Source organism: Scyliorhinus canicula, chromosome 4, assembly GCF_902713615.1.
Source record: "Scyliorhinus canicula chromosome 4, sScyCan1.1, whole genome shotgun sequence".
NCBI classification, from domain to species: domain Eukaryota; kingdom Metazoa; phylum Chordata; class Chondrichthyes; order Carcharhiniformes; family Scyliorhinidae; genus Scyliorhinus; species Scyliorhinus canicula.
In genome coordinates this window covers 163,128,325-163,143,669 of record NC_052149.1, presented here as the reverse complement: position 1 = coordinate 163,143,669, position 15,345 = coordinate 163,128,325, and the positions used below count along the sequence as shown (strand labels likewise).

Genomic DNA, 15,345 nt, shown 5'->3' with positions numbered 1-15,345 from the left:
AGGAGGCCCTCCCACGATTCTCCCACGCCGCATGGGGAGCGGAGAATTCTGCCCCTGGGTTTTCAGATTTTCAAACCAAAATATAATAAAATGTTACTGGTTTCTGCCAAGATCATAATACAAAGCAAAATAGTGGCGTGCATAACACTGGCTCTTACTGAAGATGTACTTTAGGGGTATTGTGCCATTGTAAAAGTACTTACCTAGCATTTCTTCCTTCATTTTCTCATTTCTTTCTTCAATCTGTTGTGGTAATCGCTATAAAGGAAAAGAGCAAGAGTTAGTGAATTATAACGGAACGTTCTTGCCTTCCCCAATTGTCATTCAAACAGCCGCATATTTACTATCATCGTGTGGAGGAACACAAAGGAACAAAGGATCAAACTTACCTAGTCTGTAGGTTATGGAGTCACAAAATAATGGATCAAACTATTTTTATTTGTTCAAATTAAGATTTGGAGTCTGATAGAGGTCATAGCAAAACACATTACAGACTTTGCATCACAGTTGTTTTACAATCTCTGCTTAGCCTGTTCTCTGCATTTGGTTCCATTTCAAAACTCTATTTTTAACTAAAAATCTGATTTCAAAAAGTCTATTTTTCATGCCCCAGTTCCAGACTAGTTGTAAAAGGCTGTTTTTCTTCCAATTCTTTTAATTACTTAAACAAAAGCTGTAAAACGGCTGAACAAAATGCTTCACTGCTGACTCTAAACTCCATTTCTGTTTGAAGTGGTATCATTATTTATCTCGTTCAGTGCATTTCATAATTAAAATTAAATTGATTTTGCTATTTGGAGACTTTTAAGTTTGGAATATTGGTATTACAACTACTACAGTTGCAATGTTACCTCAAAACAAGCTGTCAAGTATATGGTCAGTAATTTGAGACTCATCCCATGCCACCACAATAAAGAGTAGCAATCAGCACGAACAAAAATGCATTACATTGGTCCAATTTTAAACAGTTAACAATGTTTTTACAATGAAGTAAAAAAGCAAAATACTGCAGATGCTGAAAATCTGAAAACTGAAAAAATGCTGCAAACATTATTCCCAAGCAGTACTCCCATTGCCAATTCGGGGGATTCACTTCCAATGGTATCTATTACAAGACCACAATTATCTTGATTATACCTCTTCCCTCCCAATTAACTCCCTGTAAGTATTCCATTCCTATCTTCGCACCTGCACAGACACCACCACTGTCTCTACTGGAGCTTCTGAAATGTCCTCCTTTTCCCTCAGCTGAAAATTCCCTTCTACCATTGTAAATAGTACCAATGTTTCCAGGAATTGAAGTTGTGAGCTGTACTTCTGATGGGAGTTATCCTATCGGTAGACAGCGGATGTAGTAACCTGCACTACTGGTATCACCTGCCTTTTCTGCCATTAACATTTTCCACCGAGCTTGATTTTCTATACTTTCACGGTGCTCCACTATTCTGCCATCAGTATTTATACGTCCTCTCGGTCTCAAATACATTTTGTCACGCCATCATCACTTGCATCATTCAATCATTTTTGCCCTCCAGCTATCAGTCTTTTTTGTTTTGCCTCCTTTTCACTGACTCAAATTCTTCTTCTAAGTTGCTCATTTGTGACATTTTTCGCAGTTCTGATAAAAGGTCATTAACCTGAAACGTTAACCCCAATTCCTCGCTCCGTAGATGTGGACCAAGTAGAGTGCTTCTAGCATTTTTGCTTGCATTCAATGCTGCTGCAGTAAGAGCTAAATTCATCATCACAATTCCCCATCCAGTTTTTCATCTCAACCAGGTCAAATTGTGTTAATTTTAGAATGAAAGTGAGATTGTGTTCCATAGAAAGGAGTGATGCTTCACCAACACAATTTGACCTGGTTGAGATGAAAACTGCTTTTAGTGAGACAGATGAGTTAGATTACATGAACACACTATGAAGGGCCAGAAGAAAGCTAGACACGGGATAGTAGTTGATGAAGATGCTCCAAGGATGGGCTTTATAAGTTTGGTGGGGAGAGGTTGGTTGCTGAAAAAGCTGTGTGTGTCTTTAAGGGGTTGGGGGGAGGGGCGAGAATGGTACAACATAAATTGTTACAATGTTGACAATGTGAGTTGAGAGGTAACAGAATTTGCTAAATAATTAAAATGAAAGAGTGGAGTTATGGAAGAAAAATTAGAGTGACAGGGCTAGGTTAAATAAGAGGCTTATTGGGAGCTGTGGTGGAGAAGAGGATGGAGAGATAATGTTGAGGCAGCATAAATGGCATCAGCCTTACAAAACAAAATTGTGGCTCCTTGCACTTGGGTGCTAAGAGATGAGTTGGGGAGACAGGAGAAATTGGGGAAATCCTTCCATAATAACTAAAAAGGGCTGTCCGTTGACTCTGCATTCAGGGGGATTTAGCCGAGGAGAGTGAAACACAATGGAGCTTGATTTGGTCAAGTTCATTGTGTGTCATGTGCATTCAGGTTTGTGGCCAACAAATTTAAGGGAGCAGTGGAATGCATTTCACTGGGTTATCAGGAGTGGCAGGTTAAGAACCGATAATATATTGCAACAGAGAAGGCATTAGCGAAGTCTCTGATATAAATTGCTCTTGAGAATACCGGTCGTGACTGGCTTTTAAAATCGAAACGACCGGCCATGAAATCAAGAATGCCGGCCGCAACCAACCTTTAAATGGAACGATGTTGCCTTCCGGCCAGAAGCGACAGCAGAGAACACGTCACATGCCATGTACACTCATGCTTTAGGCGCAAAATCATGGAGGAGAGATTCAATTTTCCAGCTGCAAGCAAGGCAACAGGACTGTGAAGAACTGAAGATGAATTGTTTTGTTACAAGGCAGGGAGGGTAAGAGTCACGAACAGGCCAGGATCTCACTGGGGAGAGCTGCCCAGGAGAATCCACGGCAGCACAAAGCAGTGCTAGTGTTAGCCGGAATGGGAACAAAGCAGTATAAAGATGGTTTCCCGAGGTATGGCTTTAGTTAATTGTGCCAATGCAAATCAGGATGCAAAGCCCATGTATGTTATGTGCAGGCAAGTACGGAAAATTAGAGTTTAAAAGCCGTAAAACTTCAAATCACTTGAAAACTAAGTATGTTGAGTTCGAGGACAAACCTCTTGATTTTCAATCGGGTGGTAAGCCTTATTCAATCACATCTGGCTGCGCTGATGACAAGCTTTTGTCGCTACTTCCCAGAGGAGACGTTTCAGATTTCGAAAGAGAACTGATGGGTGAAAGATCCTTTTGAGTTTGAGACCCAGAATTAATTAACTTATAGCTGACTCCAAATGATGAGACTGATCTTCAGGGCCTCCCCTGTGACAGCACATTGAAAACACACCGCAAGTCCATGAGGCGGTCAGCATTCTGGAGTGGCGTTGCTGAGGAGTAGCCAGTGCAGAGCAAAACAAGCATTTTGTTGCTAATGCTCTTCACAATGACCCACATGTGCAAGGTTGGATTTTCCATCCTCACAAAGATGAAGACAGCATAAATTAACCGGTTGAAGTCTGCACCGGATATGTGCATTGCCCTCTCCTCTTGTGAGCCTGATTGCAGTGAGATCATGAAGGCCAAGCAGGCTCACTGGTCACATTAAAGGTAAGTGAAAATTGTGTCGCCAAGGTCGGCCAATATGGGTTGCGCAGTTCGACCAGCGTTGGTCGGTCGGTTGGTAAAAATGGATCCAGGAAAAAAGGTTTGATAAACACAGTCATACTACTGTCTTGCCAAGCTCTACTTGAACATTTTTCCACTATTTACATGTTTGAAACATTTCTTTGTGTGTATCACTTGAAAAATTACAACTTCAGAATCTGATGGAACACTGAATTGCAACTGAAGAACATCATCCATACATTTTTCACCACCTCACCATCATTCACTGTAAATCATAAAATAGGCATGCTGTTCTCGTGGGAACAGTTGAAACATTTCTCTCGTAACATTACTTCTAGTTAGCTGCTCCCATCTACATCTAATGTATGAATGCTGCATCAAGCACTCTCCTTCAAATCCATACAGTCTAGATAACATATCATAACCCCAATTGACATTGAAACTAGGTTCTTTCCTAAATATGACATTTACAATTAATATCCAAGAAAATCTATTTGCCCCCCCCCCCACCCAAAGATACAGAGAGTGATGCAAGTCTGTAGTAATTTTTCCATGGTTCAAATTACTGATGTGACTGGCCAAGAGAAAAACTACCCCATGAAATTGTTAACCAATACTAGTGAAACAATGGCATGAGACACTGGCATTGGTGCATTTCTTAAACAAGAAATAGAAAAAAAAAACTAAAATTCATTAAACGAGTTGCATTACGCAAATATTTCACAAATTCAGAGTAATCAATGTTTCGTGTGAGTAAACCTTGCACCATTCACCCTATGACTTGCCACATTTCTAGGCAAACAAGACCCCACTTAACCTTTGATCACAACAGATATCCTTTGCACAATCTATTGAAAGGAATCAAGTACCACTACTTGATTCTTCTTTATTCAACAAGCCACACGGTGGCAGTGGTTAGCACTGCTGCCTCTCAGCTCCAGGGTCCCGGGTTCAATTCTGGGTGACTGTGTGGAGTTTTCACTTTCTCTCGGTGTCGACGTGGGTTTCCTCCGGGTGCTCCGGTTTCCTTCCACAGTCCAAAGATGTGCAGGTTAGGTGGATTGGCCATGCTAAACTGCCCTTGGTGTCCAAAAGGTTAAGTGGGGTTACTGGGTTATGGGGGTTTAGTGGAGGTGTGGACTTAAGCCAGGTGCTCTTTCCAAGGGTTGGTGCAGACTCGATGGGCCGAATGGCCTCCTTCTGCACTGTAAATTCTATGATTCTATAATAAACAAATGTATAAAAATATAAATACATATATATATATATTGCAGTGGTTAGCATTGCTGCCTAATGCCGCTGAGGAACCAGGTGTGATTACAGCACCGGGCCACTGTCCATATGGAGTTTGCACATTCTCCCCTGGTTTGCATGGGTCTCACCCCATAACCCAAAGATGTGCAGGGTAATAATAATAATAGCTTATTGTCACAAGTAGGCTTCAATGAAGTTACTGTGAAAAGCCCCTAGTCGTCACATCCAGCGCCTGTTCAGGGAGGCCGGTACCTGCATTGCAAACAGCTGTTTAGCCCACTGTGCTAAACCAGGCCCTGGTAGGTGAATTGGTCATGCTAAATTGCCCCTAAATTGGACAGTGTGAGAATTGTACTCTAAATTTATAAAATAAAATATACATACACACACTGTATATACATCATACTGACACAGAGAAGAGTTAGAAGTAGCCAACATGCACTTCAAAAGGCACCACTCTGCTTAACAAACCTCATAATAATTATGAGGTAAGAGTTATAGAAGAAATGGAAATTCAGAGCAAGTGGACTTTAGGAAAATCTTTGAAGGGGGTCTTTATTAGGGAAGATTAAAGGGTCTGGAATTAGGACAAGCTAGAAAACGGAGTTGAAAACTGGCCAAGAGGAAGCAATTTAGGAATAAAGACAATTCCTCCCCAGAGTGATTGGAAGATCGTATATGTGTGGAAGCTGTGTTCAACATTCGCTTGGTAGTATAGAACTTTTGATGAAAAAGGGAGATGCTGTTAAGCTTTTTTCTTGCACTCATCGGGACAGATTTGCAAGAACACCAAATCTCAAAGTGACCAACAATTTTAATGCACGAGAAGAGGCTGTTGATTGGTTGGCAAGTGGACTCTGATTGGTAGGGCCATTGTCATGGAGAATGCACCAGACAATAGTTTTTTTTTTTTAAATTTAGAATATCCAATTCATTTTTTCCAATTAAGGGGCAATTTAACGTGGCCAATCCACCTAACCTGCACATCTTTGGGTTGTGGGGGTGAAACCCACGCAGACACGGGGAGAATGTGTAAACTCCTCACAGACAGTGACCCAGGGCCGGGATTCGAACCCGGGTCCTCAGCGCCGTAGGCAGCAATGCTAACCACTGTGCCACCGTGCCGCCCTACCAGACAATAGTTAACTGCCAAGCCTTTGCTTAAATTCATATCAACTGATTGGTCAAGTCATTGGAACATTTGAGGACTATGGGTCTGTACTCGTTGGGAGTTTAGAAGGATGAGAGGGGATCTTATGGAAACTTTCAAGATACTGCGAGGCCTGGATAGAGTGGATGTGGAGAGGATGTTTCCACTTGTAGGAAAAACTAGAACCAGAGGACACCATCTCAGACTAAAACAAAGATGAGGAGGAATTTCTTAAGCCAGAGGGTGGTGAATCTGTGGAACTCTTTACCGCAGAAGGCGGTGGAGGCCAATTCACTGAGTGTCTTTAAGACAGAGATAGACAGGTTCTTGATTAATAAGGGGATCAGAGGTTATGGGGAGAAGGCAGGAGAATGGGGATGAGAAAATACCAGCCATGATTGAATGGCGGAGCAGACTCGATGGGCCAAGTGGCCTAATTCTGCTCCTACGTCTTATGGTCTTATTGCCATGGGGAATAAATCAGGGAATGCCTGTTACTTAAGCTTTTGTTTTGTTGAAAAAGTTGCAATGCAAGGATATATTCTGAATATATCCTTGTTCTTTGCAAAGAACGTATATGAACAATATATGTTGCTTCAAGAACACAATTGAGTCACACCACAAGCCTGACGGATAATTTTAAATTGGTTGTTAGTGTAATTCTTTGCACAATCAGGATTGTTTAGTAGGTATTACTCGATTGTGGAATCACATCTAACCTTGTACACTATATCATGAGTTTTGCAAGTACAGACTGGTTGGGTTCCGTTATGCCACCCTGGGCAGGTCAATTCCAGCCCCATGTACCCGGAGCCACAACACAAATGAATTAACCAATAATTCTTATTAAAATTCCTGATGCCATTGGCTACCCAAGAATTACAATCACCGAGTTTGTAAGTTAAAGCACAATTACTGTTTATCTATACCATGAACTATCATGAAATATGCAGTAAATACAACTGGATAACAAGCTAATACCTACAATCCCCTTTAATTGCCCACTCTCTACCCACACACAAGACAAACACGGGCCGGGGGGGGGGGGGTGGAAGAAAATCAAAGATGAAAGTCAAAAGACAGAGGGCTGGATTCTCTCCAGTTTCGCGCCAAAATCGCATTTGGCACGGGGGCAAAGAATCAACTTTTCCAGCGATTTTCCGGGCCCCGAATATCCGTGCATCCTCAAATTACGCCACGCTCCTGACCGGCCGAGTTCCCGACGGCGTGGAACTAACATGGTATGGCCTGTCAGTACTCTCGCGTGGCAGCTGCAGACTCAGTCCGCGCCCACCCTGGTGGGGGATGGGGGGGGAAATTCGGGAACAATGGGGAGGGCCTTGTGGATGGCTGGGGCACAGACTGGGCTGGTCCGATGCAGGGGCGCGGCCGATCGGGGGGGTCTAGTTTCTTTGTGTGGGTTCGTGGTCCGAGTCTCTGTGAAGCCACTTCTGCTACCCTTCACCAGTTGTTCAAATCTTTGAGACAGCTTACCCTTTCAGGAGAATCTGAGATAGATTGGGACCAAAAGTGGCAGCCTTAAGTATATTTGTGAGTTTGCACGATATACACAAGGCAATGATCTGAAAAAGGGTAGCCATTATCCCATAGGGTAACTGTGATACATCCTATTTTGATTCCAAATGAACACGGTGAACAAATGGCTCCAGTCTAATTCTGGGTGGCACGGCAACACAGTGGTTAGCACTGCTGCCTCAGTGCCAGGTTCAATTCCAGCCTTGGGTAACTGTCTGTGTGGAGTTTGCACTTTCTCCCCGTGTCTGCGTGAGTTTCCTCCAGCTGCTCCGGTTTCCTCCCACAGTCCAAAGATGTGCAGGTTAGGTGGATTGGCCATGATAAATTGCCCTTTGTGTACAAAAAGGTTAGATGGGGTAACTGGGATGGGGTGGAGGGACGGGCTTAGGTAGGGTGCTCTTTCCAAGGACCAGTGCCGACTCGATGGGCCGAATGGCCTCCCTCTGCGCTGTAAATTCTATGATTCTATGAGGTTAGGTGGATTGGCCATGCTAAATTGCCCCATAGTGTCCAAAGATGTGCAGGTTAGGTTAAAGGGTTATTGGGCTAGGCCTGGAGAGCAGGCTTGGGTAGAATGCTCTTTCAAAGGGCTGGTGCATGCTTGATGGGCCAAATGGCCTACCTCTGCACTGTAGAATCTATGATTCATATACTAGGTTATTGATAAGGGCATTCTTCGAGCACTTGGAACTGTAGGAATCCTAATCTACATTCTGACCAATGAAGATGATCTTGCAATAGATAGTAGTAGCAAACTAGCACGTCGAGGAAAGGGAACTTATTTGATTGCATCATTTCAAAGGTGAATTTGGTCGCAGGATCTCTAAGAAAATTCTTGCAAGCTACTGCAGATTCAATTATAGCAAACCTTGTCATCTATGTCTCAGAAACATGCAAGGGTTAGGAACCTTCCATTAAAGACATGTGTATTTTTAATTTTTCCCATTAAGGGTCAATTTAATGTAGCCAATCCACCTATCCTGCACATCTTTGGGTTGTGGGGGTTGGACCCATGCAGCCACGGGAGAATGTGCAAACTCTCCATGGACAGTGACTTGGGCTGGGATCAAACCCGGGTCCTCGGCGTCTTGAGGCAGCAGTGCTAACCACTGCGCCACCATGCTGCCCTTTAAGACATGTTTCTCGTGGAAATGAACTAGATGTTGCAGAGGGCTGGGCTTGGAGAGTGATCCATGGCAACCCCAAATATTTTGGCATACATGGTGTTGTTAGAACTAAACTCAAGTTGCTGAGTCCACAAGTTCAACAAAAACGGATTCAAATAATGTCTAGATTGCCATGATATAGTGACATGATGCAAATATCTATGGCTTGGGCAGTAAATTAGTCAATAGGCTAATAATGTTGAAATGGCAAATGGACATGCCATTGCTATTGATATGCAAGTCCTGTGTGGTTTCCCCAAGTCAAGGAATCCTACACCGTGTGTGGAAAATCTGCTCAGAACTGGCTGTAGCAACTACTCAACCATTTAGCCAATTCATGTTGTGCAGAACCAGTAACAGATAAGGCATAAAGGGACAGCATTTTGTGTCTTGTGCAGCCCATACATATATAGATACAGTGAGCCACGAGAACAAATTTTACTATATGTACACCATCAGGCAGCTCAGTACTTTACACAAGTCCAATTTGCTTTCAAGTAGGGCTGTGTAGTCATACTTAGCTGCAGTTACAATGACTGAATTTGGACTCATCATTAAGAACGGTGCACATTTTTGATATCGTCACGCTTGTTAAAGATGACTACACTAGTCCCTATTGTTGGCCTCAACGATACGTATATCTGTGTTGACTTACGGTTTGCCAGCGCTACCAGATTTCTGCGCTACTTGTGAAAAATCAGTCAAGTCATTGGGTATCGCACAATACACATGCGCTAGATTAGCTAGGCATGCTTTCAACGATTCAGCATCTTTATTGGATACTGGTTTATGGCGGGATAGGTAGGAATAGAGGAGTTTGAACTCAGCAAATACCTCTTCCAGTTTGATGTGGAACTGAAGCCATGCGTGAGAAGAAACTCCTCGCTTTCAAAGAGTACATCGTCAGGGAGATGTACCACGTGATGCCAGGTACGTAGGCTGTATGTCTGTGACTGGTGGGCCAAATAAAACAGCATGTCACACAGACAAAGTTCTGAAGATACTCAACCAGCTCATGCTTGCAAAACTCTGAACATAGTGTCCAATATTAGATGGTTCATTCACCATGGCAATGCCTTGCCCAGAGTTGACCTTAAACAAAAGCTTGGTAGTTAACCTGTTCCCTGCTGCATTCTTCATGGTAATAGCTCTACCAATCAGAGTTCTCATCCAATCTAAATTGTTGCTCTCATTGAAATTTGATATTCTTGTGAATCTCTCTCGATGGGTACGAGACAAAAAGCTTTGGCTGCATGTCTCTTTTTTCACCGTACTCTGTTCACAACATACATCAACGATTTGGGCCGGGTCCTCAGCACCATGAGGCAGCAGTGCTAACCACTGCACCATCATGCCATCCCTAAATCGAAGAAGTTGCAAAGATGGTATCAGTATTGATGGGATGATAGAATGGGCTAAAAGTTGACTAATAGTGTCCAACATCATTAAGTACGCGGTGACATTTTGTTTAAAACAAATAACAGTAGTAATTATATGCCATGCTAAGTGGAAGCAGAATCAGAGGGACCCTGAGGTACAGGTTATCATGAAATTAAAAACAGCACCTCAGATTGATCAGGCTGTAAATAATGTCAATAGAATTCTAAATTTGGTCTTGAGGGATGACATAAAAAACACATGATAATAACAAGCCTAAAAAGAACCTTAATAAACGTATTTCTGAAGCTTCATTTGTTCCTCAGAAGAATTAACTGCCCTCTTTGGTGTGAAAGACAAATTTTAATGAACTCACTTTTGGCCAAATAATTGATATACACAGTGAACAAAAACCACCAGGAACTGAACCCTGCGTACAGTATTGAAGTTTTAGAAAGGGTATAATAAAAATTCATTAGGTTGTAGAATTCACTTCCAGGGTGAGTGAATATTAGTAGAACGATTTACGATACTGGAAGGGAAATGTCAAGATGGATTGATTGTGCTAAATGGTCTGCATCCATATTGTATTTCTATGCATTACCATTGTTGGTAACTACCTAAAAAGCAGGGAAATAAACAGCGAATTGTGCCTTCCATTAAATAACAGACACCACTGACTCGCTAAATACTTCTAGAAGCATCTTTTTCTTAAAACACTGATGTCTCAAATCTAATTAGTCTGCCAATCTGCATAACCGTAAACACAAACTTAGTACAGCTGAAACAGTGTCATTGGGTGAACAACATAAACATAACTGTAATTCCTCACAACTGAACGAGAATAGCCACACGCATTTCATTAGTTATTGGGAATGATTGCTTGCTACAAATGCCAAGTGTAAAGAACAGAAACCTTTTTTCAGCCTGAATCCTTACAACCAGAGTATCCAGCTGAGCAAATTGAACAGAATAACAAGGCAACAAGATGCCACCCACTGCTCAAGAACAATACATCTCAAGTGACACCACTTGCATGACAACAATATGAATTGCCCACATCGCGTAGAAAATAAGACGTGTCTGGTTTTGAACCCAAGAGACCGATTTAAAAAAAATACCTTGCGCTGTTTCTTTCTGCAAATAAAATCTTAATGAAAAATGACATTTTCGTCACATGCTGTCATAGGACTGAAAATCAGCTGGTATATGCAATCATATTGTACATTACAAATTCCCAATATCTTCCAAGACAAAGAAACCTGAACAATTCCCAGGTGTCAAGTTTGAAAGAAAATGTACTGATTGATCGGAGGAGCACCTTCCTCTTTAAACAAAACCCAGCCCCTACAATCCTTTCATCTGTTGAGAGTGTTTTTGTGGTCGGTTTCATAAATGCACATCATTTGAGATCTCATCTATGACTTTCTCTGGTGATGTAACATACAAATGCCCAAGTTTCATGAGTTTCCATGGGAGCTTCTGATCAGTCAGGGTGTCCAAATTCTCGATGCACTAAACAGCAACGTTTCCTGGCTCAAGCAACTCTCATGGCAATTTTGAAGCATCTTTGAGAATTCAGTGAAGACATACTACATCACAGCTCTTCCTAAGTGACTTGAGTAGAACATCTCTAACATATGCCAATCTGAACTGGCAACATACACAGTGCACAAGGATATCTGGGCCTATTGCCTGGCAATATTTTCCTGCAGTACAAAAGTGACTGTACTTCAACATTTCTTCATTGACTGCCAAACATTTCAGATGTCCAGTGGTTGTGAAAGGTGCTATTATAAATGCAAGTTTTTTCTTTTCAAAATATTTATCCAAGTCTACCATATTGCATACCATATGGATTAGTTCTGGAGGTATATAGGCAAAAGTTTCAGAATATAAGGAAACAGTCAGAATGGATGCATTCCGAATTTGAAATGGTCAAGGAGAACAATTTTAATATGTGGGCTACAAGCATTGGGAGTTGGAACTACCAATGAGACTCTAACATAAACCATTCTCTTGGAAGAATAAGAATTCACTACCCTCTGTGTTAAGAACCCATGTTGAAGACCAAAGCGTTACAACCACTAAACAAGCAGCAACAATGGCTGATGATTAGGAGCTGATCTATGAATTTAAACCTTATTTCTGTCCCCCATAATTCTGAAAAGGATAGGAAGAGGGAGAGTGAAAGTAAGACAGGTAGCCCAGGTAAGGAATGGAGAGTTGGGAATACTCTGAGATCTCCTTCTCAGACCAGGATGGAAAGTACTGAGGGTGGAGGTAAGATTCGAAGATCTACGTGTTACCATTGCAACAAAGTGAGACATTCGTTCAGCATGTTGGAAGTTGCAAGGAAGGCCTATGGGATGTTTCTAGAGTTCATAAGTAGGATTCTGTAAAGGGAATGCAAGGTGGAGAATACTACAAGGCAGACTGTAGCTCTAGCGAAAACTAGGTGACACGAGGTAAACACTGCTGTGGGAGCAGGCGTTGCAAATGAGATAGATGGGAAATATAATGGATTTTTGTCTAAAGCGAAGAACACCCCATTTTCATCCAATGATATAGCCAAACCCGTAACTATTTTAAGGGACTCGGGTGCTACAGAAACTCTCTTACTGGTGTCGGATTGGGTCTACCCTCCTGATAGTTCAATGAAAGCTAAGGTGTTAGTGAATGGGGTAAGTGAAGATTAAGTAGGATGGCAGTGAACTGGGGGTGGGGCAATGTTACTATAGGATGACGAGTCAGAAATAGAGGGGCCAATGGGATACTTTTCAAAATAACTAAATCTGTGCCAAAGAAAGTACTCCACCATTGAGAAAGAAGCTTTAGCATTACTACTAGCCCTTCAGCATTTTGAAGTTTATGTCTGTTTATGTTTATTACAATAATAAGCAAAGCCTGGTCTGTACTAACCATAATCTGCTTTTATTTGTGAACGTAAAATTGTTCTGTTGGAGTTTATTGTTGCAATCTTTCAACATAAAAATTGTGCACATTCCTGGTAATTACTATATTAATGCAGATGCATTGTCGCGGGCTGAAGTGCTGATAAGTAACAGGTGCAAGATTAGGGGAACTTAAGTGGTGGGAAAGGAAGGATGAATGGATATTTGTTTTGTGGTTGTGTCACATACCTTCTGAGAAATGTCCTTGCAAAGACTTTTCATCCTTCGGGGGCAGGGCATAATAGAGAGAGATGAGTGAAGGTATACAAGAGTCCTTCCTGTTTATTTCCTTTGATTCCATGCCTTATTTTATTTTTATTATTTTGATCTGTGGACTCATAAATCGGGATGTGCCTTTTTAAAAAAATGTTTTTATTCTCCTCCTTTTTCACATTTTCTCCCAATTTACACAAAACAATAAACAATAATCAGTAACGAATGTAATGTCAATCCCCACATCGATAATAACGATCCCACCCTCCCACCAATCCCCCAAACATTAGCCCACAAATTAACATAAACAAATGACAAAGAGGAATCAGGAATCACCCATAGTCACCATTAACACATACAGTCCTTCTCACCTCCAACCCTCCCAGCCCCTTAACCCCCTAATGTTCGATGTGATCCAATTCTCGAAAGTGCATAATAACACCCATGAATTGTAGAACCCCTCCATCCTTCCCCTCAGTTCAAATTTGACCTTTTCCAGCGTCAAGAATTCCGGCAGGTCCGCCCGCCAGGGCACAGGGTGGAGAGGTTGATCTCCACCCTAACAGGCTTCGTCTTTGGGCGATCAAGAGGCAAAGGCTACAGCATCTGCCTCCGCGCCCGTTTCCAAACCGGCTGGTCTGACACCCCGAATATGGCCTCCCGAAGGTCAGGGTCCAGTTTCACTTGCATCACTTTAAAGATTACCCTAAAAACATCCTTCCAGTAATCCTCTAGCTTTGGACAGGACCAAAACATATGAATGTGGTTTGTGGTTTGCAGGCTCCCCCCCTCCAACGTTCACATACATCTTCTACCCCCTCAAAGAGCCGGCTCATCCTCGCCCTTGTAAGGTGCGCTCTATATACCACCTTCAGTTTTTTCAGCCCCAACATCGCACATGAGGTGGAGGAGTTCACCCTCCGGAGCACCTCACACCAGAACCCCTCCTCCATACCCTCTCCCAACTCTTCCTCCCACTTTGCCTTGATCCCTTCTAGCGGCACCTTCTCCTCCTCCAAAATAGCTCCGTAAACCACCGATACTACCCCTTTCTCCAGTCCCCCTGTCATCAGCATCTCCTCCAGCAATGTGGAAGCTGGCTCTACTGGGAAGCACTATCTCCTTTCTGGCAAAGTCTCGAACCTGCATGTATCTAAACATTTCCCCCTGCTCCAGCCCACACTTCGCTCCCAGCTCCTTCAATCCCGCAAAACGACCCTCAAGAAACAAATCTTTTAGTGTCCTTAATTCCTTTCTCCTCCCATCTCCGAAAATTTCCATCCCATTTCCCTGGCTCAAATCTATCAGCATTTCCCTTGACCCTGACTCCAACCTGAAGTGCTGTCAAAACTGCCTCCAAATTCTCAACGAAGCTATTACCACCGGACTCCCTGAGTATCTCCCGGGGCCATCGGGAGCGGCGCTATCGCTGGCGCCTTCAATCTCGACCCCCTACTGAAACGCTCCTCCATTCTGACCCATTGGGAGTCAACCCCTCTGACCCAGCTCCGTACCTTCTAAAAATTCGCTGCCCAATAATAATACATCAGATTTGGAAGACCCAAACCCCCTGCCTGCCTTCTTCTCTGTAGTAGCACCTTTTTAATTCTAGCCACCATCCCTCCCCATATGAACGAGGTAATCATCCCTTCAATCTCTCTAAAAAAAATGCCTTGGCAGGAAAATCGTCAGGTATTGAAAAATAAACAGGAATGGCGGCGGTATGTTTATTTTAACCACCTGTACCCGACCCGCCAGTGACAGAGGGAGACCATCCCACCTTGCCAGATCAGCTTTCACCCGCCCCACCAAACTAGAAATGTTGTACCTACAGAGCCCCCTCCAATCTTGAGCAACCTGCACCCCCAAGTATCTAAAGTGAGTCCCTACCTTATGGAATGGCAACCCCCCCATCCCTGCCCTCACCTCTGGCCGAGACACCACAAAATATTCACTCTTGTCTAGATTTAATTTGTATCCTGAGAAAGACCCAAACACCTGAAGCATCTCCAGTATTGCCCCTATTGACAAACTTGGTTCCGACATGTATAATAAGTTATCGGCATACAGGGACATCCTATGC

The 15,345-nt window shown here is 42.7% G+C and overlaps 1 protein-coding gene across 3 annotated transcripts in view; it reads right to left on the bottom strand.

Annotated features, from left to right (window-relative positions):
* Positions 1-15,345, bottom strand: part of ttc1 (tetratricopeptide repeat domain 1) — a 52,433-nt gene that overhangs the window by 12,768 nt on the left and 24,320 nt on the right. For all 3 annotated transcript variants that reach the window (XM_038795458.1, XM_038795460.1, XM_038795459.1), the window contains exon 7: positions 204-258. In XM_038795458.1, coding sequence (XP_038651386.1) covers positions 204-258 — 55 coding nt within the window. The remainder of the gene's footprint in view (positions 1-203; positions 259-15,345) is intronic.